Source organism: Hibiscus syriacus, unplaced genomic scaffold, assembly GCF_006381635.1.
Source record: "Hibiscus syriacus cultivar Baekdansim isolate YM2019G1 unplaced genomic scaffold, ASM638163v2 tig00111016_pilon, whole genome shotgun sequence".
Taxonomy (NCBI): domain Eukaryota; kingdom Viridiplantae; phylum Streptophyta; class Magnoliopsida; order Malvales; family Malvaceae; genus Hibiscus; species Hibiscus syriacus.
The window spans coordinates 58,566-85,217 of record NW_024062955.1 but is presented as its reverse complement, the minus strand read 5'-3'; the positions used below and the strand labels follow the sequence as shown (position 1 = coordinate 85,217).

Here is a 26,652-nt window from a genome sequence, read left to right as displayed (position 1 = left end):
TGGCATGTATACCTTATAAAACACTCAAGACTCCAGTTTATGCCGAGAATCGACTAAACCTTAGCTCTGATGCCATTAACTGTAACACCCCAACCAGTACCCGACCCGAATACGAGTCTGAGGTGTCACATTGACTTTTCAAACCTTGACACTTAAAGAAAAACCCCGGGGAATTTAAAATTTTTAAAACAAAATACTTTAATTTACATAAAAGATACCACAAAATACAAACTTGATCAGAGTACTTATAATTAACGACTTATTACATGCCAACACTCTATACACAACAAAATACATACTTTGTCGATTACTTTTGATCTGATCTTCTAGTAATAATATTGTCCTTGCCACTTCTATTCTTGCTCTTCACGTTTCTTGGTACCTACGTGAAAATCACTTACACGCTATGTCATAGACTTAGTGAGGCAATAAATAAACATGTAACAGTAGATTCATGAAAATGCATTCTTACCATTTGATAATGATATTTCAATATGCATGGATATTTCCTATGACATATATCAAGTCATGCACACATGAAACTTACCTTTTTGCATCACTTTCACTTTAATTTATATTTAAATTGTTGTTGTTGTTACCCATGTATATTATTGAGAATAGAGGTATGTGAGTACATTGAGGTTGTACACCAATGTTGTCACCACAGCTCGTATAAATTCCCTCATGGGGCACCGAACATTTGTTCAGTATTCGTCCCGAAGGACTGCTATATATGTCCTGTAGGACCACTAGTCCGAAGGACTACAATACCCTCGACTCTTGGCATGCCAACTATACCTATTGCTCTCGTATCATATACTATGGGCATTTATTATGAATATATTTCTCATCACTTGTTCTTTCTCTTCTGTCACATACCACATGTATGTGTAACCATATATTTCATATCATATCACATATTGCATATTCATATGTCATTCATATATTCACATAGTTTATTTCATTTCACATTGGTCATATCTCATAGCATATAACATATGCATATATCATGTATATCATATCATATCTTATGTTTCATGCTCTTATGTTATGCATATCATGTATTCATGTACATATCAGAATCACATATCAAATAACATTTTAGGAGTCACTTCTTACCATAGTAACTCCATCATTGGCTCATCGCAAGCCAATGTTTGTTCAATAATATAAGTACAATTAAAATTACACTAACCTTAGCCTTGCTTTGATTTGAATCAATTCTAATCCCTTGATTATTCCAGAGGTTGTTTAGGCTCAATATCTACATAAATATAACATTTCAAAACAACTATCAGAAGCCTAAACCTTAAACTTAATGTTAAAAACTTAAGCCAGATTATTGAACCAATTTTCATTTTTCCTTTAGGGGGAATCGATTCCCCCGAACATACTGGAAATTTTCGTTCAAGAAGGGGAATCGATTCCCATAGGGTATGGTTCCTCTACCCAGAAATTGTATTTTAACCCCAAAAATCATCTTCACTTGATTCTTCTATTTAAAACCCCCTATCATGTCATTAAACTCACTACCATTACTTAAACCAACTTTATATCCATGAAAATCATCTATAACTCAAATCTTATCCTTCATATGTAATTCAGAATCATACTCAAATTTCAATATGTTAAATACCATTCTACACTTCATATTCCTTAATTAGCATGATGAAAGTCAAATTTAACTTCAAATTCAACTTATCAACTCTTTTCCATGATTTCATATAAAAACTCGTTTTCTTAAATATCTTATAACTTCTTCACCTTTTTGTTTTAGAACAAATTAAGTTTTCCTTTAGCTTAATTATCATCTAGTGATCATAACCCAACTTTTAAAACAACAAATAACCAAGAAAATAGAAAACTCACCTTTGTTGTGGTTTTCTCTCGTATGGAAGAATAAAGAGAAGAGAAGAGATATTCTTTATCCCTTTCCCCCATATATAACCTCAACATAATACAATTAATCATTTAATGGTTAAATGACCATTTGCCTTTTAATTCTTTAATATTATAACAGTCCTTCCAGATAAATCATTGAATTATCCAATATCTACTTAAATCACCAAATTCTGAAGTTTTACAATTTAGTCACTAACCCATATTTTGGGATGTTACATAGAGTATTTTAGTTTATAATGTTTTATTTTAGGACAAAAATACCCCTAACGTTTGATTGAATAGTATTTTGACTCTTATTTTTTTGAAGCAATTTGACCCTCAACGTTTCATTTTATGATAAAATATCTCTTTTTAAAGCGTTAATCATTGTTAATTAATATTTTCCATTCATAGAGGGACATTTTGATCTCAAAATGAACATCAAGGGCTAAAATATCTAAAAGAGGAATAGATGCCAAAATGATTATTTTAATAACGTTGGAGACTAATTTTGATATTATACAAATTGATGGATAACCTTTGAGCTTTCCTTTTCTTTTATTATTCTCCCACCTCCTCACCCCTTTTTTTACAACATTAACTCTCATATTTACTTTTACTAGATTAAGATTGGTACAATAATCATTCTACCCTAATTTTATCACTTCAGTTATTTAATATTCAAATATTATTATTACTAATTAATCATAATTTTATTAAATTAATCTAAAAGTGCGAGATCAAAAAGCCATTTGCCTTTTAAAAATATTTTATGATTAATGTTCAAAATCTAAGATTATATTTTATAACATATTTTCCAAAATCTAAACTCATATCTTAGTTTGAGAGTAGAAGTAGCATATGACTACGGTCAATACTATTGTATAAAAATAGTTTTAATTTTGGTGTTAAGAACAATTTATTTCTTGGATCTGTCTTCAGCATGCATGTGATAAGAGATTCAGCAACAGTGAGCTGGACATAGTGTGATAAATTATTATTATTTAATTTAAATAATTTTGTTTTCTTTAGAGGAAATTGTGGGGTGGACTGACAGGCTGGGTACTCTCTATAACATTTAAATTCCCAACCCACTTGCTTGTATGCAATTTGCAATTAATGCTATTTAAAAACATGATTTTCAGTTAATTAGTGTTTATACATAGCAATTCAAGAATATTAAAGACAACATAGATCTCAATATTTATTTGCATCTTCAACTTGATGGGTAAGTTTTATTAACTAATTTAAGCCAAATATAAAAGGATAATAAACTTCCGTTATATGTATTGATAGGATAAATAGAATTATAATGATTTTGATGATTTTTTATTTTTTAGATGAAGAATTATGATACAATCAAGAGAACTTCAAAGAGAGAGGGAGAGAGTTCTCTCTCTTTCTCTGGCCCCACGTGATTATTTATATAAAGATCACCAAATCGTGAGCAGTAGCAAAATCAAGCAACTACGCCCCCCATCGTTCCTGCTACCATAACCGAAACCCCCATGAACACCGTCATACCGTCGGTTGCACTTCCTATATGGCCATTGAATCTCCCCCTATGAAAACTCTTTGGTCCTCCGGAAGCTCCTAAGTATATCATCTAACTGATCCCAGAAGCAACGTTTTTCCCCCTCCCCTAGGCCAACGTGGGGGCGTACACTGAAAGGACATTCACTACTTCCTCTTCTATAATAACCTTAATCATCATGATCCTATCCCGGTATCTGCAAACTTCAACTACATTTTCCTTGTGCTAGAGGATGCCAAGATCCCCACCCCTTTCTAGCGTTATCTACCCTGAATACCACAACTTGTACCCATTACACTCTCTTGCGCGAGACCCTTTCCACCTAGTCTCCTGAATACATGCAAATCTATTTTTCTATTATTAAGTACGCCGTCACCCAGCAGCCTAGCATTGTTTTCAGATGTTATGTAACAATCATTTATAGGTGAATTAGAGAAGTATACATTGATGGGAGTAATGTAGGTAATTCAAGGCTATAAAGGGATATATCCCACTCTCATTTATCTGAAACTAAAATTATTTAGGAATGAATTTCGACTGTTGTGTCTCATGTTTTTATTTGTTAGATAAATTAACTTATCAAGTGATATCGGAGTAAAATAAAATGTTAATTCTTCTTAGAAAATTTGAGTTTGAACAACTACGTCTGCATGATCGTGTATTGTCAAATTAATTACGAAAATTTTGAATAAATATATCTTATAATCATCACATACTATTCAAAAGAAATTATAAGATAAGTGGATGAATATAAAGGAGTAACATTTGATTATGTTAAGCAGAGACATTATTAGGTTCCGAGTTTGATCCGGAAAACTCTCAAAAAAGAATTAGGTAGAATTTAGAAAAGTTAATTAACAACTAATTACGATGATATAAACCCAAGCTAAAACTCTAAATACATATATATATATATCATAATGTTTATTATATATCCCTCTAATGGTCTCCTTTACCATATCATATGCTCAAAAGGAATGCAGTGGAACATAAACAATATTGTTTCTCAATCATCACTTGATGAATGACACAATGGTATGCAAAGAAAACACTTGAAATGTAAAATCGAAACCAACTAGGCATTAAACATGTAAAATTGGGTTTAGTTTACTTTCGATGCGATTCCAAATCCGACATCACTTTGACCGCTTTAATCTTCCTTTGCTGGTATTTGGAGTACGAATACCACACCCCTCCCGCCGTGTTATGACCAGTCCGGTCAAGTTCAAATCGTGAACTTGCACACCTCCCAGAAAGACAAAGCCAAGTGTCTATAATAATCAAAATTAAATAAACCAGTCATCATGTAATCTGAAAATCATACCTCTGTTCATATGTATATGAATATACAGATATAATACACACACTATATTAACCGGACTATTCATCTCCTATATATATTCATGCTCGTGAATGAAAGTAAGATCCTCCGAATATACAAAAGTGTGATATAACCTTAGGTGTATTCGAGATTGAGTCCGGGTAACATAGTGTGTATATGTTTGTCATCCCCTTGTATGCTTTTCGACCGGGTTATGAATCGAACTCACTTACCGTGGATCCGACACCTTTGAGTACTCCGACAATGGTTGTGGTTAGAGCAGAGTTAACTATGGTACACAAAAACATGGTGTAGTTAAGATCAATGCCCATCACCAATGAAAGAACTAGGATGAACAAAAACCAGAAAGAATCGCTCCGCAAACAAAGATAATAAATCGATGTTAGAAATCTAGTGCGCTACCTCGTGTTGATTAAGTGCCTTAACCGACTCTAATCTCATCTAAACTGCCGCTATTCTGAAGGTCTTAAGGCCACATGTCATCGGAAACAACAGTTCCACTGAATCTCAAGCCATTAGATCTGATCAGGCCTAACACAATCGCAAACGAATTACAACCAAAAGAAAATGTGCAAAGTCCTGACCTTTGCAAGTAACAATGCCAAAGAATTCGGGAACTCTCCGGTCGCTATGATGAGAAATAGCAAAAATGGAAGAGAAAGAAAACTGTTATAGAACATTATCTCTATTGAAGAAAGCCCTTCTTCTGCACCAGACTTCTCCACCAACACGAGGTACATGGTCTGCATTTCGGATTAAACTCCAATATGAGAAAACAAACTTCATATAATGAAACCTCAATGAGTAATGCACGTTCGTAACCAGCTATTCGTATATGCAAAAGGAAACCTGGAAAAACACAGAAGTTAGGGCCATGGTGTATCCGGGTAAGTCGAAAGAAAAATCTCCAATGGCAGCTACAATTACTCCCACAGCAGTCAAAATTACTGAAAGGATCACCTGAAAATTAACAAAGCAAGAACGGTAATAATTTTTTCTAGACTGAAAACAAAGTGTGATTCAAAACTAGTCAATAGACAGGTCAATAAAATTCAGGGATGGGAACAACAAGAAACAAAGGATCCGGGGTCAAAGGAAATGATAAACCTAGAATGATTTGAGACAGATTATGAAAACAAAAAGTAACAAGGAATGGTTACAAACAACAGAGAAACAAAACCCATGAATGTGAAACAGCAAAGCTATGAATTCATTGACAATGTAACAAACGATCACAAGGACATGATTCGTTGACAACTTATATATCAACATGATAACGAGGAATCAATTGACCATTGACATGAACATCGATCAATGCATTAACAATAATTTCAGGATACACAAGCTCAATAGTCAAGTTATGATCACAAGGACATGCGATTTGACAACTTATATATCAACATGATAATGAGGAATCAATTGACATTGACACGAACATCGATCAACACATTAACAATCATTTCAGGATACACAAGCTCAACAGTCAATTTATGATCACAAGAACATGCGTCTTTGAAAACTTATATATCAACATAATAACAAGGAATCAATTGACATTGACACGAACCTCGATCAATGCATTAACAATCATTTCAGGATACACAAGCTCAACAGTCAAGTTCCAAAGGAGATCAAGCCTATGTATCAAAAGAAGTAAACTAAAACTGTAAGCCTATCAAAGAAATGACATCACAAACCTGAGTTGTAGGCTTTCCCTTTCCAGAAAAGAATCCAGCAATGAGAACAGCAAGAGGTGTTAGCCTCTTTATAGCAATATACATAGGAATATTAACCCCCTTCAAGCTTGCAAGCGCAAATGCCACATTTGCATTGTAAAACAAAGAAACAGGGAGAAGCCTTTTAGCTGTGGTAATATCAACCCCTTTGGCTTTCGTATAACCCAATTTTCGACCAAAGTGAATGAGCAGGGAAGTGGCCAATTGCTAAGACAATCATCTTACCAAGTAAGCATGACAATAAATTCAAAGATCCAATGACCAATTTTCTATCTTAAAAAGAGAGAGAAATACCTGAAAAGTAAGAAGCGTCATAGAATGTGCATACTGCATAATAATTGCTTTGTTGATAAAAACCATAGCCATGGAAGCAATCCCATATGATACAGCTGCAAACAAACTACAAGGCAAACAAATCTTCAGCTTCACAGCTTTAATAGTAAAACTTGTTTATTTTACCCCCTTTTTTTTACCCTTTTTCATCTTCTAAAAAAAAAAAGCAAGAACAGTGTACCTGGCAGACAAAATAAATGGTAGTCTGTCATGCAAAATATCAAAGTGTCAGAAGAATTACAAGACAAAATTATAACCTTAAAAAGGAGCTGCCATCTGTGACACTGCTTGTGTCCATGATTGATAAAGATCGAAGATTGAATTGCCCCTTTTGCAAATCCAAATCCAAATCCAATCACATCTCGAGTTAACACAATCCGAATTTCGCCAGCAAAGAGATCCTACAAATCAAAGAACAAGAAAATTGGATCTTCAAACCTGGAAACAAAAAAGAAAAATGAAAACCAACCCATCATCGGAAAATAAATCACCTGGTAGCAGAAAGGATTGAATTAAAAAAGACACAAGGTTTTATTTGAAAGAAAAAAATCTGGGAAATTAGAGAAATGGTAGATCGAGTGAAAAGGGGAGTTTGAAGGATTGATGGAGAGGGTTGAGAAGTACAGTGAGAAGGAACGTGGAGAAGGAATATCTAATGAAAATGATGAAGTAAATAAATAAATATACCGTAAAGAAAGGGAGAAAGGAAGGGAGATTTGGTATATAGAGAAACAGCTGGCTTTAAGATAGTGTGAGAGAGACAATGTGAATAGGATTGGTTATCGGGAATTGGGAACAAAGCCATCGCCATCGGCTTGGCTCCATTGCAACACTAATGGAGCTTTGGCTGTTTCGTTGTTGCATACACCATTTTCAAATAAGTAGCAATAATTATGTTACCATAATCAACACATCTTTTCATCCTATTAAAATTTAAACTCTTAAAAATAGGATAGAATTTTGCTAGGATTCAAACTTCTTAAAATATGATAGAGTTCTACTATGATTTAAACTCCTAAAGATAAGATCTACAAATACTATAAATAGCCATTGTAACTCACTGTTGTAAGAGCGATTTACAAAATACAAAGAAAACGCGGAAAATACAAAGACAAAGCTATTGTAAACGATTCGAAAAGGAAATAAAAGGTAGTATTTTTTTTATTCGTTCATTTCTTGCATGTGCACGTTATTTTTTTGAGATTTGGTTCGAATAACCCAAAACGTGGGTTGTGCCGATGACCAAAAATGGGTGGGGTTTCGAAGTTTTGAACCTAGATCTACCCCGAGGCGTGTTCATTTTTTATCCCCTAATGCGTAATATCAACGTTAATTATCTTTTAAATTTGGCCTCAATCTTTATTTTTCTTTATATTAGTCATTTTATTTATTGTATAGATATTTTTATTTATTTATTATTTACATTATTGTCATTATATAAATATATATACTTATGTTCTTTTAAATGATTTTCAATTGATTTTTTACATATATTATTATTATATATATATTTTTATTTATTTATATTCATTTGGTTATTTTTTAATATATATTTATTATTTTATATATAATATACTTTTTTATATTTTACTTTAAATGTATTATTACTATATATATATATTGTAATTATCTTTATTTAGTTTTTTTTACTTTATCATTATACATATATATATGTTGTTTTAAATAGTTTATTATAAGCCAATTATCATTATATGTATTTTTATATTTGGTTTATATATATATATATATATATATATATATATATATATATATATATTTTTTTTTTATATATATTTTCATATTACTATTTGTTGATTATTATTTTTATTTTACTATATATATATATATTAATATTTCATTTATTTATTTATTTTTTTTTTTTTACTTTTTTTTTATTCTTTATTTTTTCATTTATTCATTTTTTCCCTCTAACACACTTATGACTTTTTAAGGGTATTTCGTCAATTAATCAGAGGTAAGTAATTTATTATCAAATTTTACCTTTTAATTTAAAATTACACTTTTCTTAATTAAGACAACGGGAAATTATAGTACCGAAAGGGCGGTTCAAGGGTGCTAATCCTTCCTTGACCGTAACCGACTCCCGAGCCCGACATATTCTGGTAAGACGCATATCAAGAAAGAAATAAGGTATCCGATCAACCCATTTATTTTTAAATAAATGATCGGTAGCGACTCCCAATCCACATTTTTCAAGTTGAAGCCCAATCCCGGGGCCCAACCGAAATACGGTTGCGACAGCTTGGCGACTCCACTGGGAACACAGGTAAGTGAGTCAGGCTAAGGTAATTTACAGTTGTCTTTTTAATGAAAATGGTAAGTTTGAATTTTAAGGTAACATTTCGATCCTTATTACTTACTTTTGATTATATTTTCGAGTAAATAGTTGTACTTACCGTTTTTTAATGATTTCAACCCTTAAAGATTTTTCATCCAAAGGCTCTATATCCGAGCTCCGAACCCGTTTTAAGTGGGGGTGAAAGCGACGCCTTCGTGTGAATTTATTCATCGTATGGGCCTAGCAAGTAACCTTCGGATTCATATACCTTATGCCTTCGTGTGAATTTATTCTCCGTATGGGCATAAGGGAATGTTTCCTCTCGAGTTTAACTTAGTCCACATAAGCCTGTGATGGGTTTAGGACTAAGGGTCTGGTAAGCCCAAGGGGGCACCGGCAAAGAGAACTCGAGTACCTTTTTTTAGAACCTAAACCCGAAGACTACAAGGAGTTAGGGCCCACCCCAAAACCTTGTTTTAAACCCTAGGATGCCGAAATTATTTTCTGCTTTACTTTATGTTCAAAACATGTGAACTAGAAATTTATGCGGTTAGGACTTGTTCAAAATCAACTTGCGGGATAGAGATCATGTCCGGGTATGAATAATAAGCATGTGAGGTAGATATCATGTGGGGTAGGACTTTTATTTCATGATTGCTTTGATTATTATCTTTACCTACTAACTCTTTTCATTTTTTCCCTCTCTTTATTTTATTTCCATCATCTGCATCATTCAAAAGAGGTGTTGATCCACCAAAAAACGTGTTTGTTAACCATAAATAATCTGCATTAATGGAAAAAGGTGTTGTAATATAGGAGATTAAAAACCCTGAGGTACGACTATGGTCCTAGAAGACTTAGAAAGAAAAGGGAGACAGTCTTCAAGGAAGTTATGTGTCAGAGCTTGTTAGCTATGCCTCTATCAGCGTAAAACAAAACAATGTGCAAGAACTTCGAGACATCTGGGACAGTTGGGGACAGTTGGAAGAATGATCGAAAATAGAAGTTCAGTCAGCGGTATGATGACATTGCACTTTTGCTTCATGTTAAGACCGGTGAGCCCTTAATCAGAGCCTTGGTTCAATTCTGGAACCCGGGATATAGTTGCTTCACTTTTAACCAAGAGGACATGGTACCTACCATCAAGGAGTATACTACACTATTGCACAGTGAAAGCATTAAACTGGAGAGAGCCTACATCAAACACATCAAGAGTCAGCCTTTCAAGAACAGACTGGCTAAGATTGTAGGAGTTGATGAAAAATGGGTGACTGACCGACTCCGAAACAAAGGTAACGGGCAAGGAATTCAGTGGATCCACATAAGAAAACTAATGAATGATCACCCTAATGAATGGAAGACTATAGACCTTTTTTGCACTAGGTCTGTATGGCTGGATCATCTTTCCGAAGATTTTGGGATGCATTGACTTAGCCGTGGTGGAACTGTTTGAGCAACTTCCGAAACGAGTCAACCCAGAACCAACCATCTTAGTCGAGACCTTTCGGTCTCTCAACCATTGCCGAAGAGCTGGCGGAGGTAGATTTATTGGATGTGTTCAGCTCCTTCAAGTCTGGATTCACAGCCACTTCTGGAAGACTAATTGGGTTGCCTACCGCCGATTTAGCACTACGTATTCACCTTTGAGAGAGTTCATCACCATGAAATGGCATGAAGGAACTTCAAAAGAGAAGTGGATGAAAGTATTCACTCATCTATCAAGACCGAGATATTACTTGGAGAGCCCCCTGGTTGTTCCTCAGTGACGTTCTTTTCCAATGTGGGGACTCTGACACTATGACCTTACCTGAACTTTGGGATGCAGTTGGGTATGCTCCATTGTTAGCACTTAAACATTATGGGGCACGTCAGTTTGTCCCAGCAACATGCGGACTAGCTAAATCAGAGTTTGAGTATCACGGTGACAACTATAAGAAGATGATTAAGGAAGCAGTCGATTCATGGAAGAAAGTATTCCGGATGGATGTGGTAGCTGCCAGAAACATGCTTGCTCCGGACTATGTGGAGTGGCGAAAATTGAGGGAAAATGACAATATTTTGGTGCTAGACCGTGAGGACACCCGGACCATGGAGGAACATCTCGGTCCCGTCCCTTCTGGACTTGAGATAGCCAAAACAGAGTTTGAAGCTGTGAACAATGAGCTGGGAAGAGGATAAAGGAACTTGAGGCTGAGCGCTATCAGTGGAATCTAGATGCCGACTCTCAGAAAGATCGAGCAGATAAACTAGAAAGAGAACAAAAAAGAGTTTGTTTTGAGCTCGAAGACTTGAGAAATGGGTATCAAGATAAAGTCAAGGATAACTCCAAGTTGAAAGTGGCTTCTGAATACTGGAAAGACGAAGCTCATAGCCTGAAAAGAAAGTTCGAAGGGCATGATGAGAGAGCTTGGAAGGAACAGATGAAGACTACCCAGAGGCGCTTAGCAGACAATCAGCATCAAAACCAATGCTTGAGAATCCAAATGGCTAATCTGGAGAAACAACATGAGAGAGATGACAAAACAATAGCTGAGTTAGAAGCTATTGTAGATGGGTTCAAGAAGAAAGTGAGCGAGCTTCAGATAGTGCTTTTCGACGGAGGTTTACAGTGGCGTTTCCGTTGGGAGCAAGCACAACAAAAGGTGAAGGCCAGAGACGCAGTCATCCGAGACTTCCTGGATCAAGTACAGAAGGCAGTTCGTCATCTACACGGCCTAGCAAGGGAAGCTGGAATGGTCCGACAAGGCATACAACCAGTGACAGATGAAGACAGAAGACTTGTCAATCTACTAGAAGTTGTTCGGGGTCTAGAGGATTTAGTCTGAATGTACCTTTGATCATTTTTATGTCTCTTACAAGATAAAACATTTTTGTCTAAGTAAAGATTATTTATAATAATGGACACTTTTCTGGATCAATGCCTCGAACATTTCATACATTCTTGCATTTTGTATTTTTGCCTTTTTGCATCTTCATCTACATTTTCAAGCATTTTCACAAACATGAAATTAAGTCATGAAGGACTCGATGAAGTAGATTTAACCACATGGAAACAAGATTGTAACATTAAAGAGCCTGATCAGCTGATGGTAGGACAAAGCCGGTCAGGATGATCTAAGAAAAGAATCCCCATATCCTAAGGACTACGATGTTGAAGTTGTTAGGTGTTACCACATAAGAAGCCCCAAACATTCCTCTGAGAACTATAAGGCGCTGAAGCGCAAGATCCTAAACCTGATGGATTTAGGGGCATAAACGGCCGAAGAAGGGGGCATGGCATATACCATTTGCACTTAGAGGATTGTTTTGTTTAAACACGTCTCTAATCTTTCATCGTTTTCTTAATCTTTTAAAGATTGAATTTATGCTACTTTCTAAGGTGGAGCAATTGAACAAATTCTAATCTTTAGTTCTTCGAATATTAAATGAATTAAGGATTCTTTTAATTCTTCAAGAATTATAGTTTTTTGAAATATGGCAAGGTTAGACTTTTCTTATCATGTCTCAAACCCCAAAACAAAATACCTTGATTCTTTACCCAAAATAACTCATGGTCATTACCAAAAAGACCAAATTTTGACATTACCTCCCTTTTAAATTCTTGAACATTACCTTTATCTTTTTGATACACCCACACTTTTCTTTGAGTCAATAAGATCACACCAATGTCTTTTTTAGACTCATAAATAACCTTTCTTACCATTAAAACCCAAGGCATTGAGTTGTTCATTTTAACATGAGCATTCTTCTAAAGAACCAACTTGGGGTATCTTGCGGGGAGCCTGAACATTGAGACATCTGGAAAAAAAAAGAAGAAAAATTCATTCGAAATAATTCTATCATGCATTAATTACACTGTTTTCATGTGAATAGAATTAATTTTGAAAATCTATCCCCCTGGGGATACATCTTCTGTGAAGATTTACATGTATGAAATGATGAACGGCTTTATTTCTTTATCCCTTCACAACAGGAGAAATAAATATATCCCTTGTGTCCCCTTTTGAGCCTGTAGTATTTTTCTTCTGATTCAACCCTAACCAAGGATCACCCTCCACACTGGGGGGCAAGGTGGAAGAAATATGCTCACATGAGCGAAGACATTGATTCAGATGAGATACCAAAAGGTGGACCAAATGGCAAGTGCAAAGATCCAATCAAGAACAAAAAAGAAAAGAAGCAAAAAAGCAAAGAAAAAAGAGAAACAAGAACAAAAATAAAAAAGAAAAAGGGAAAAGGGAAAAAAATTACATGCAAAGATTCCCTAAAAAAATGGCACATCAAGCTTCAAACTATGAGATTGATCAAGCACAATCATTCCTGAATCACTGAATCACTTCACTCGAAGATCATATAGCATCAAGAGAGAGAAACATTTTGAGCAGGATTGAAGACATCATAATGAATTGATCCTTGGTTCAACACCCTGAAACACTTGTTTGAAATGGCACATCAAGCTTCAAACTATGAGATTGATCAATCACAATCATTCTCGAATCACTGAATCACTTCACTCAAAGATCATAGAGCATCAAGAGAGAGACATTTTGAGCAGGACATGATTGAAGGAATCAGAATGAATTGATCCTTGGTTCAACACCCTGAAACACTTGTTTGGGCCTATTTATCCTTTTCTTTCATAACCATGAACCCTGACCTACATTACATGCCTTAAAAGTCCCTTCTAATCATACATGGATTTCTAAACATAAGAGATTATCTTCATATTTCATCCCGCCCATCAGGGTTAATCTTTGTTTGCAAAAAACAATGTAATTAATGCATGGTAGAGAAAAATAACAAAGGGGGGTTCAAGACGTAAATCCTGAATAACGTCTTGAAACCAAAGGAGGGTTCGAGTTGAAAACCTAAAAAGACGGCTCGAATATAAAAATTGTGCAACTGAGGCGAACACACAAATTCCTTGATACGACATCACACAACCCGAGTGTGATCACGAAGGTTGGGAGTCAAAGAACACTTCTAGTAGAGGAGCATGCAAGCTACCCCATCAAACCGTTGAGCATAAACTGCCAAACCTATGAGCATCAAATGCCAAACCTTTGAGCATCAAATGTCAAATCTTTGACCAAACATAATAACCTGAGATTTTTTTTATCCTTTCCTTACTTAACCACTTCCCAAAAATAGCTTTGATCTTGGCACTTGTCAAATAGCTATAATTCATTGAAGGATTAACAATATAATTAATTCTTTGATATCCGATGAACTCTAGTTTATGATTCGTCTCAATTGTAAAACCGTGAAAGTGACAATATTTTCAAAACTTTGGATCAAACATTTTTCAAAACTCTTTTAATTGATATTTTCATAACTTTGAAAATAAAAGAGAAATAAAAACATTTTTTTCAAACAAGACAGTCTCTCTAGAGTGGATCTTGGTAAATGACATGTGACTTTTAGACACAAAACTCATGCTCAGAATCAATACTGAAGCAAGAAATGAGGAACATTTGGGGCATCTTTGAAGATTCAACATCAAATATTGGGGCATTTTTGGATTCAACATCCTAATGCAAATTATCAGACCTTTTTCAGGAGATAAAATATAACCAATTCATGTTACATGCATCTTATGCATACATTTTAGAGCATCATATTTATCATTTTCCACATACATAATTTTTTGCAGCTTTTAGAGTCAAGTTTCGACTTCAAGACGAAGGATACTCGATTCAAAAGCACCTTTAAAGATTCATGTTGGTTGCTTAACTCAGCAGCAAGAAGCTACATTTCGACCAACTCGACAGATTGAAAGTTTCTCTCGAACTCACAATTTGCTCGAGAGTAGATTTCAACTTCACAACGAAGGATATATAGCTCGAAGCCAAACAACCACGATTTCAAATCCACGATGGAGGATATCGTGCCACTCAAGAAAACACAAGTTCAACTTCACAATGAAGGGACCGCTGGTTGCCAACAAATAACTTCTCAATTTCAGATCCAATTTCAACTTCACAACGAAGGATATTGGACTCTAGACAACGCAAGTTCAACTTCACGACGAAGGGACCGCTGGTTGTCAATAAACTTCATAATTTCAGAGCCAATTTCAACTTCTCAGCGAATGATCTTGGACCCAAGACAACACAAGCTCAACTTCTCGACGAAGGGGCGGCTGATTGTCAACAAAATTTCATTCAGAGTCAATTTCAACTTCACAGCGAAGGATATTAGAGTCGAGACAACACAAGTTCAACTTCACAACGAAGGGACGGCTGGTTGTCAACAAATAATTTCCCGGTTCCAGAGCCAATTTCAACTTCACGACAGAGGATATTTGACTAAGAACAATGCTACTTACTTGGATTTCAACTTCACGACAAAGGATATCCAATTTCAGGCTCAACTTCACGACGAATGGGCCACCCGCGGTTTAAACTTAACGCCGAAGGGAATTGTGCACACAAGCATCATCCATCTTTAGATTGGATTTCAACTTCACGACGAAGGATATCCAACTCAAAGAAGGAGTATCTATCAACAAAGACCTTCGAGTTCGACTACGCTCAGCTCCAATGCACATCATTTACAGTATAACTGTTAACTTCCTAAAAAGGCTACTTTTAAAGCCTTTTTCACTTAAGTTATTGCTTATTTAAAAGCTCATTTTATTCATTTTAGGATCATGTAGTTGCATATAGTTGCATTTGTGGTGGTTGTGCTATTTTATTTCTTAATGGTGATGTTTGAGGGAAATGTGCAGTTTGTCTATGGTGTGCAGGGAATAGCAAGAAAAAGGATTCTTTGGGAAGTAATGTCGCGGCATCATACGTTGCTAAAGCAGATTGAAATGCCTTGGCATTTCTGGCGCAGAAAAAGATAAAAAGATATTTCTGCATAAGGATAGCTGGCACTGGACAGCTGTCTCTACACGTGAAGGACTGTTGTAACCGCCTGCCAGAGCTGCCAAAGGACCACTGCCACTTGGAGGATAAGGTTCATGCACAACATGTGATTCTAGGGGTATGAGGGGTATTTTGCACCCAACAACCTCATCATTACCCCTAGATATTTTTATTATATATGACACCTCATGGGAGATAAAAAAAGGGGGACAGAGTGCATACGCATAGAGCAGAAAAAAATCACATTTTTATTTTCTCTTTTCCTTTCTTCTTCCTTGGGATATTCCTCCATTGATAAAGCTCCAAGGAGTGGCAAGCTAGGCGCCGGAAGGAGCTAGCGAGCTAAGTGGTTCGTGGTGGCCGAGAAGAGACCTCCGGTGGCGCGTCAAAGGCTTCTTCTCACTTCCCTTTTGCTGCTATTTTTCTATTAATTTGTGGGTTGTTGGAACGAATATTTTTATGACTTTGTGTTTGGATATTTCGAACCCCACCATGAACTAACTTATTTGGTGGTGGTTGGTTGAACGATTGTTTAAACTTTATTTTTTAGGGTATATTTAAGTTTATTTTGGGTTCTTTATTTGCTTTGCTTATGAATGCTTCGCCATGTAAGCTTGTAAGAGGCATGGAAATGTCCATCTCTTAGATGAAGGTTAGGTATTCGGAAGAATCCTAAGCTAAAAATACTTGTAAGTATTCGGAAGAAACGCAAGATAAGATCCTCATAAGCAATGGGTTATGGTATTTTCAAGGGGCTTTGAACCAGCCTAGGAATATTATAACTTAATCCCTTAGATCTCGGAAGAGACTAGAATAGGATTTCAACGACTAAAAAGGGTGTCTTTATCAATAGGGTAGGCTGTCCAACATCGTTGAGTGAGAGCAGATGCCTTGGCATCCTATTCTGTTAGGTTCTTTTGAACACCTTAGGAAAGCCCTGTCGAGTAAGTAAAGTCAAGATAGCTTAAATATACTTGAGAAATAAGTTTAGCAACCTTAGACCAATCCTTACCATTCATTTCATTGGAAGCTTGTCACGTGAGGATTATTTTCTTATTATTTTATTTATCTTTTTATTTACTGTTTTTACCATTTTTCATTGCCTTGACATTTCACCATACTCAATATTAAACATCCATCATTGCCACTGCATTTCCATTTGCTACACCATCACACCATCAATCCACATCCACCAGCATACACATATCCATTGCCGTGACATTTGTATATATCAAGACTAACTATACTTAGATAATTTAGTGCGTTGCTTTGGTTAGACTTTCGTAATTTCACCCAATCCCTGTGGAGACGATACTCACTCATCATTATATTACTTGAGCGATTGTGTATACTTGCACATTATTTGCGTATATTTTATAGTACTCACAACACGCGAACAAGTTTTTGGCGCCGTTGCCGGGGATTGGCAGCCTGAAGTTATTTAGTTTTGCCAGAGCATTTATTTTGTTTTGCATTTTTATTTTTTATATAGTTTACTTGATATTTTTGTTTTATTTTTCAGGTTTATTTAGTGTATGCCTAGAAGAAATTTTGAAGAGCCTTTGGAACCAATAGAACCTGAGATTGAAAGACTCTTTAGAAGAAGAAGACGTGCTCAAGGAAATATGTATCAGATTGGAAACCAAGGCATTGGTCAAGATGACGGAAATTAGAATGCCGCGGCATTAAACAATGTTGAACATGTTATCAGGCCTCGTGTTATTCGAGATCATTTAAATCCGATGCTGGATGATCTGAATCCTAGGATTGTGGCACCCGAAATTCAAGCTGCACATTTCGAGCTGAAACCAATCATGTTCAACATGTTGAATTCCATTGGGCAGTTTGAGGGTATGCCAACTGAAGATGCCAGGCAGCACATTCGCAATTTTCTGGAAGTTTGTGATTCTTTCCGCCAAGAAGGAGTGCATGAGGATTTTCTGAAATTAAAGTTTTTTCCGTATTCATTGCGTGATCGAGCAAGAGCTTGGTTGAGTGGTGTACCAGCCGGTTCGATGGAATCATAGGTCGATCTTTGCAAGAGTTTCTTATTGAGGTACAACCCACCAAACATGAATACGCAGCTAAGGAATGAAATATCATCTTTTTGCCAGGGCGACGACGAATCCATGTATGAGTGTTGGGATCGTTACAAGAGTTTGCTTCGAAAGTGTTCAAATCATGGTTTTCATGATTGGACTCAAGTAGTCATGTTCTATAATGGAGTCAATGCACCCACGAGGATGTTACTGGATGCCTCGGCAAATGGGACATTGCTGGACAAATCACCTACGAAGGCGTTTGCTATCTTGGACAGAATTGCTAACAATGATTATCAATTTCCTTCCTTAAGACTTGGGAGTTGGAGGAGAGTACCTGGAGCATTCGAGTTAGAAGCCAAAGATTCGGTGTCCGCTCAACTCTCCGCTATTACTAATATGTTGAAGAACTTACAATGTTCCACTGATGTGAAGGAAGTGAAAACAACTAATCTGGCATGTCTGTTATGCCAAGGCAATCATCACGAGAGCGAATGCCCAACCAACCATGAGTCAATCAACTTTGTTGGTAATTACAATCGAGGCAGCAACAATCCTTACTCAAACACTTATAATGCTGGATGGCGTCAGCATCCTAATTTCTCATGGGGAAATCAAGGAGCCCATAATGCTAATCAACCTACTAGGCAGCAGAATCACAATGAGCCTCAAAGTTACCAAAATGCTATGCCATGGCATAATGCTAACAAAGGAGCTTCATCTTCAGCGAGCATAAGTTCCTTAGAAGCTACAATTCAAGAATTCATATTTACTACGAAGACAATGCTGCAAGACCATTATACTTCAATTAAAATCAAGGAGCTTTACTTCATAGTCAAGGCGCCTTACTTCAAAGCCATAGCTCTCTCTGAGAGCTTTGGAAGGTCAAGTTGGTCAGATTGCTACGGCATTGCAAGAGCGTCAGCAAGGACGTTTGCCAAGTGATACTGAAGTCACTAAAGGGCCTGGAAAAGAGCACTGCAATGTGTTAACTCTTAGGAGTGGAACACAAATCAATCGACAAGTCAAGGATAGTGGGCCACAGTATGATGATTCTAATCCCACTACTGAAGCTGAATTACAAGATGATAGAGTTTCTGAGAAGGACAAGGAGGAGGATTCTGCCAAGGTACCAGATTATGATGCCAAGGCAAAAGAAAATTCTATTCCTACAGCTAAGGAAGCTAGACCTCCCCCACTATTCCCGCAAAGATTGAAGAAGCACAATGATGAAGTTCAGTTCAAGAAGTTCGTAGACATTCTTCATCAGCTCCATATCAATATACCTCTCTTGGAAGCTGTTGAACAGATGCCGATGTATGCCAAATTTCTGAAGGACATCTGTACCAAGAAGAGGAAAGTAGAGACTGTTGCCACGACAACAGAATTTTGTTCTTCATTGAGTAAGTTGCCGCTAAAGAGAAATAATCCGGGCAGCTTCATTATTCCTTGTTCAATTGGAGCTAATTTCGTTGGAAAGGCTTTATGTGATCTTGGTTCAAGTGTCAACTTAATGCCGAAATCGATATTCTTGAAGCTTGGCATAGGAGATGCAAGACCCATTACAACTTGCTGACAAATCCCATGTTAAACCTGAAGGGAGAGTCGAGGATGTCATAGTAAGGGTGGACAAGTTTGTGTTTCCAGTCGACTTCTTAATTCTGGACTGTGAAGTTGATGCCAAGGCACCAATCATTCTGGGAAGACCTTTTCTAGCCACTGGACGTATCTTGATAGACTGTGAAAAAGGTGAACTCACCATGAGAGTGGCGATCAGTGTGTGACTGTCAATGTTTTTAGAACGCTCAAATATGTTGATGACACTGAAGAATACCAAGGCATTTCTGAATTGAACTCAGTGATTGAAGAAGAGACTGAACATCTTTGCCAGAACAACTTCATTCAGCTAGCAGAAAATGAATATTGGGTGGATGATGAAAGCTTAGTGGAGTCCGACGACTTTCCAATTTTGGAGGAGCAATCTAGCTTAGTACAAGTTAGATCAGGTATGAATTTTGAACCTCTGAATTTTAATGAATTCATTTCTCCTAAGCCTTCATTATTGCATGCACCCAATCTAGAGCTTAAGACTTTGCCAGGGCATCTTAAATATGTTTACTTAGGTAGCGATGAGACTTTACCGGTGATTATTTCCGCTAACCTTACTGCTAACCAAGAGCAAAGTTTGTTAAGAGTTTTGATGTAGCATAAGAAAGCAATTGGTTGGACTATGGCCGATTTGAAAGGCATTAGTCCCACGATCTGCATGCACAAGATTCTGCTAGAAGATTGCCACGGCAATTCAATTGAACCATAAAGAAGACTCAACCCTGTTATGAAGCAAGTGGTGATGAAAGAAATTCTGAAATGGCTTGATGCTGGAGTGGTCTACCCTATCTCCAATAGCTCATGGGTGAGCTCTGTCCAATGTGTTCCGAAGAAAGGAGGTACGACGGTGGTTACGAATGAGGATAATGAGTATTACCCACTCGCACTATGACCAGATGGAGGATATGTATGGACTATAAAAACTCAACAAAGCTACGAAGAATGACCACTTTCCTCTACCTTTCATCGACCAAATGTTGGATCGATTGGCCGGCAAATCATTCTATTGCTTTTTGGATGGGTACTCGGGGTACAATCAAATTGTCATCGCACCAGAGGACCAGGATAAGACTACATTTACTTGTCCCTATGGCACTTTTGCCTTTAGGAGGATGCCTTTTGGACTCTGTAATGCCCCGGTAACGTTTCAGCGCTGTATGCAAGCTATATTTTCAGATATGGTTGAGGATTTTCTGGAGATCTTCATGGACAACTTTTCTGTTTGTGGGGATGACTTTGAACGATGCCTCGGCAATTTAGCAAAAGTTCTCAAAAGATGCGAGGAGGCTGAGTTGGTCTTAAACTGGGAAAATGTCACTTCATGGTGACTGAAGGTATTGTATTAGGCCACAAAATTTCACACAAGGGTATTGAGGTGGACAAGGCAAAGATTGAAGTGATTGAAAAATTGCCACCGCCAACTTCGGTCAAGGAAATAAGAAGTTTTCTTGGACATGTTGGATTCTATAGAAGGTTTATCAAAGACTTCTCCAAGATTTCTAAACCCTTGTGCACATTGTTTCAACAAAACCAACCCTTTGTGTTTGACGAATTATGCCTCGGCGCGTTTACTGAGCTAAAGCGACAACTGATCTCGGCACCCATTGTAGTCCCTCCCGACTGGACATCACCATTTGAGCTGATGTGTGATGCAAGCGATTATGCTGTAGGAGCTGTTTTGGGGCAACGCCGAGGTAAAATCTTTCATGTTATTTATTACTCTAGCCGCACTTTAAATGAAGCACAATTGAACTACACCACCACTGAGAAAGAATTACTTGCCGTAGTATTTGCTTTTGATAAATTTAGACCATACCTAATAGGCACTAAAGTTATTGTTCACACTGATCATTCGGCTATAAAATACTTAGTGAACAAAAAGGATGCCAAGCCTAGACTTATTAGGTGGGTCTTACTTTTGCAAGAATTTGACTTAGAGGTGGTAGATAGAAAAGGAACTGAAAATCAAGTTGTTGATCACTTATCTAGGCTAGAGAACAATTATGAATGCCATGACACTGTAGATATCCAAGAGGAATTTCCTGATGAGAAAATTTTATATGCCGCGGCAATCCCGTGGTACGCTGACCTTGTTAATTTTCTTGTTAGTGGAATTGTGCCTTTTGATTTGAATAGTCAGGCTAAAAAGAAGTTCAAGCACGATGCAAGGCACTATTTTTGGGATGAGCCATATCTGTTCAAACATTGTGCCGATCAGCTCATTAGACGATGTGTACCTGAAGAGGAGCAAAGTGATATTTTGTACCATTTTTCATTCGGCCCCAAGTGGAGGCCATTTTGGTGGAGCAAGGACTGCTGCTAAGGTCCTGCAATCAGGCTTTTACTGGCCAACTTTGTTTAGAGATGCCCAAGAATTTTACAAAGGATGTGATCGATGCCAACGGACTGGAAACATCTCCAGACGACATGAGATGCCGCTGCAAAATATTTTGGAGATAGAGCTGTTTGATGTGTGGGGCATCGACTTCTTGAGACCATTCCCATCTTCTAAAGGAAAATTATATATATTGCTTGTTGTGGATTATGTGTCAAAGTGGGTGGAAGCAATAACAACATCAAGGAATGACTCCAAGACCGTACTCAAGTTTTTGAACAAGTATATTTTCACTCGGTTTGGAGTACCTCGTGCTATCATCAGTGATGAAGGAACCCATTTTGATAACAAGTTGATTGCCAAGGCATTGCTGAGATATGGAGTTCGACACAAGATTGCCACGGCATATCATCCGCAGACAAATGGCCAAGCTGAGATATCTAATCGAGAGATCAAGCAGTTTTAGAGAAAGTGGTGAACCCAAAGCGAAAGGATTGGTCGCCAAAGTTGGATGAAGCACTTTGGGCGTACAGAACAACGTTCAAAACTCATTTGGGGATGTCACCCTTCAAGTTAGTGTATGGTAAAGCTTGTCATCTCCCGGTTGAGCTTGAACAAAAAGCTTATTGGGCTATCAAGCGATTGAATTTCGATGCTCAACTAGCTGGGGAGCAGAGATTATTAGAACTTAATGAAATGGAAGAGTTTAGAGCACAAGCATATGAGAATGCTCGACATACAAGGAGAAAACCAAGAAGTGGCATGACCAAAAACTGATGCCACGGTATTTTCATGTGGGGCACCAAGTCTTGCTTTACAACTCCAGACTTAAACTCTTTCATGGGAAGCTAAAATCTCGATGGTCAGGGCCATTTGAGGTGCATTATGTCTATCCCCATGGAGCTGTTGACATCAAGAGAATAGACAATGGGAAGATCTTCAAGGTCAATGGCCAGCGTCTGAAAGCTTACAATGGAATTCCACCACCGCACAACAAGGACGTGTTACGGCTGTACGATATTGAAGCGTGCCTAGAGGAGAACCAAAATTCGATGCCTCGGCATTGAATTTGTGTCTGTGCATAAATAAAATTTAACATTCAAGTTTTTTTCTTTAGTTTTATTTTATTTTATTTTGTAATTAATTTTTGATCTAATTTGTAGGGACCACATTGCTGCAAACCGTACAAGGAGCGGTTACCAAAGGGAGGAAAGGACAAAGCATTAATTGGAGAGATATTCTTTTGATTTGTTTCTTTTTATTTAATTTAATTTCTGACATTTCTTTTTCTCTTTCCACAGACTTATCCTATCACCATCATTACCTTTTGGCAGTTTTTTTTCCTTCCCTATACATGCACAACCCCCACCCACTAATTCCTCTCTTAACCGTCCTATCACCCCTTTTCCCTCCCAAATTTTTAACTTTTTCTTTTCTCTTTCTTTATTCATTTTTTTCTCTTTCATGTTAACTTTTACTTTTTCTCTCTTTTACTCATCTTCTTCCCTTATTCTCTCCAAAGCTGAAATACATCCAAGTTTTTAAAGCTTTCAAAAGCTTCTTCCTTTTTCCTTTTTCTTACTTCAAAAACACTGAAAATGGTGCGCTCAAGACCAGCTCCAACCGACACGACCGTTTGGCAACAGTTTGAGAACGATGAGGCCAAGGCTCGGTTCCAAAACTTCAAGAACTGAAAACTCTTTTTTGAGTTGGGATTTATTTTTACCGAGGAAACCGATGGTGGTTTTGGACCCGATGTTATGGACATCGTGACGCCGCTCAAGTGGCAGAAGTTTGCCTGTCATCCTGGTTCGGTGAACGCCTCATTAGTTAAGGAGTTCTATGCGAACATCTCCAAGCCCAATCAACACTCCATCTTCGTTCGAGGTAAGCAAATCCGTTTTACATCCACTGCTATTAATCGTTATTTTCATTTACAGGAGGAAGTAGATGGCTGTGCCATGTTCGAAGAGGAAGCCGATAGCAACACATGCGATGGGGTCTTGGAGGACCTTTGTTTTGAAAACACTGAGTGGAATGGACGACAAACGAGTAGATACTCGGTCAACCGAGAACGTCTTCAGTCGCGCGCAAAGTTATGGAATCACTTTCTCAAGCATAAACTAATGCCCACTTCCCACAACACTACGGTATCACTTTCACGCTTATTGCTTTTACATTCTATGATAGTATCCCGTCCGATCGATGTGGGTCTTATTATTGTTCAGCAAGTTCATGACTGTTTGGGTAAAAAGGCAAGTGCTTTGGTGTCTCCTAATTTAATTACCGCTTTATGTCGTAAGAAAAAGGTTGAGGAAAATGCTTTTGATGAAATTTTACCTGGATTATCGGGCATCACTAGGGCTAGACTTCCACTATAATTGGGACTTGAAAATCCCAAGTCTAAAGACCCTGTTCATGAGCAATCTACAGGTACTATAGAATCGAATGTCGAGGCAAGGTTACTTGCTCTCGAGGAAGCTGTGACGCAGACTCAAGCTCAACTGCATGCTTTACACGGTGACATCCGTAATTTCTTTGGATACGTGAAGCATAGAGATGCTATGGTGGAATCGTTGATTCAAGAAATTATTCCCCACGGTCAATGGAATTTCCCTGGTTTCCCAGATGAAATTCTGCCGGCATTCAATGCCGAGGCATCTCCAGAGCCTGAGCACGATGCACCCGATCCTCCTGCTGCTGACCCTACTCCTGATATACACCGGTTCGAGACTCCTGAATATCCGCCCACTGTCCCTGTCGAAGAAACACCCAGCCCCGTCCCAGTACCCAATCCTTCTCATGCACAACGTAGTGGTCGCCGCACCAAGACCATGGCTGGACGCATTGCGCACTATTACTCCACTTCTTCCGAGTCCAGCCCAGCACCTATCCGAAAGCGCACCCGACGAGGAGCTGCTAGCACCTCCAAAGCACCACCACCACGTAAACATTGAGGTACCTCTCTTGTATCCATTTTCATTTAGTTGTATTTCATTGCATAACATATAGTTTATAGTTAGTTTAGTTCTCTTTAAAGCATTGAGGACAATGCTTCCCTTAAGTTTGGGGGAGGTATTGTTCTTGGTAGGTCATATGCATGATAGCATTAGCATAGTATTATGCCATGGCATCAGTAAATGGTAGGACAGTTAGATGAAATGTTTTGAGGATACCCGATGATGATAATTTTGTTAGGCTAGAATCTGAATGTAAATGACTGTTGAGAATGATAGAACTCTCTCTAGGGCTTGATGCTTTATGAAAAATATTTACACAATTTGTATGTTTTCTATACTTAGAAAATTTAGGAAATTTTTATGAAGGAACTTTAGTTAGTCTTGGCATTAAAATATAGTATGGTGTTTAAAAGAAAAATCAAAAACAAACTCCCTTAGAAATGAAACTGTGAATAAATGCTTAAGCATAGTTGTAGAGGGACACTGCTCTTTTCCGTGGCATTTCCTGGAACTTTCTTTAATAAATGGAAGCCTTGTGCATATGAGTGAATGAAAGAAGTCACGAGATGACTCTACTTAACTAGCTCGGGGATGGAAGGTATGCTCCCTTTCATCTAGAGTGTGGGAGAGTAGGTGTGATGAGCTGACTCCCTTCGTAACAGCATAAAAAAATCAAAGAAAAGGGAGTAAAAATGTGCTTAATGATAAGTATATGCCTTGACAAAAACTAGGGGACTTGATTAGAAATTGTCTAAATTCGCTAAGTATAGATTGGATACAATCACACACACACACTACCACAAAGGATTTTGAACTAGGGAAAAGTACTTGAATTCTTGATAAGTCTAGCATGTTGAAGCCTATCGTTCTGAGGGTTGAAATTCAATTTTGTCCTATTGTCTTACTATCGAACTTTGCCATGACATTATGCTTATGTAACTGCTATCCATTGCTTGAGGACAAGCAATAGCTTAAGTTTGGGGGTGTGTTAACTTCCTAAAAAGGCTAATTTTAAAGCATTTTTCACTTAAGTTATTGTTTGTTTAAAAGCTCATTTTAGTCATTTTAGGATCATGTAGTTGCATATAGTTGCATTTGTGGTGGTTGTGCTATTTTATTTCTTAATGGTGTTGTTTGAGGGAAAGGTGCAGTTTGTCTATGGTGTGCAGGGAATAGCAAGAAAAAGGATTCTTTGGGAAGTAATGCCGCGGCATCACACGTTGCTAAAGCAGATTGAAATGCCTTGGCATTTCTGGCGCAGAAAAAGACAAAAAGATATTTCTGCATAAGGACAGCTGGCACTGGACAGCTGTCTCTGCACGTGAAGGACTGCTATAACCGCCTGCCAGAGCTGCCAAAGGACCACTGCCACTTGGAGGATAAGGTTCATGCACAACATGTGATTCTACGGGTATTTTGCACCCAACAACCTCATCATTACCCCTAGATATTTTTATTATATATGACACCTCATGGGAGAGAAAAAAAGGGGGACAGAGAGCACACGCATAGAGCAGAAAAAAATCACATTTTTATTTTCTCTTTTCCTTTCTTCTTCTTGGGATATTCCTCCATTGATAAAGCTCCAAGGAGTGGCAAGCTAAGCGTCGGAAGGAGCTAGCGAGCTAGGTGGTTCATGGTGGCCGAGAGGAGACCTCCAGTGGCGCGTCGAAGGCTTCTTCTCACTTCCCTTTTGTTGCTATTTTTCTATTA

At 37.5% G+C, this 26,652-nt stretch overlaps 1 protein-coding gene across 1 annotated transcript; it reads right to left on the bottom strand.

The window, feature by feature from the left end:
• Positions 1-4,348: 4,348 nt before the first annotated feature.
• Positions 4,349-7,508, bottom strand: LOC120150180 (UDP-galactose/UDP-glucose transporter 7-like). Its single transcript, XM_039162884.1, has 8 exons — positions 7,318-7,508; positions 7,084-7,227; positions 6,788-6,893; positions 6,455-6,700; positions 5,607-5,717; positions 5,342-5,500; positions 4,970-5,113; positions 4,349-4,686 (listed from the first exon to the last, which is right to left on the bottom strand). Exons 2-8 carry the CDS (start codon positions 7,122-7,124, stop codon positions 4,552-4,554), a joined length of 942 nt encoding a protein of 313 aa, XP_039018815.1. The 5' UTR covers positions 7,125-7,227; positions 7,318-7,508; the 3' UTR covers positions 4,349-4,551.
• Positions 7,509-26,652: the final 19,144 nt, after the last annotated feature.

What these genes read in the sequence shown, in the direction of transcription:
- LOC120150180 (XM_039162884.1), bottom strand. Translation starts at nt 7,124, where the DNA reads ATGGACACAAGCAGTGTCACAGATGGCAGCTCCTTTTTAAG. An exon ending in TAACTTCTGTGTTTTTCCAG is followed by an intron (nt 5,501 to 5,606) that starts GTTTCCTTTTGC and finishes TCCGAAATGCAG; the next exon opens with ACCATGTACCTCGTGTTGGT. An exon ending in TCAAAGGTGTCGGATCCACG is followed by an intron (nt 4,687 to 4,969) that starts GTAAGTGAGTTC and finishes TGATTATTATAG; the next exon opens with ACACTTGGCTTTGTCTTTCT.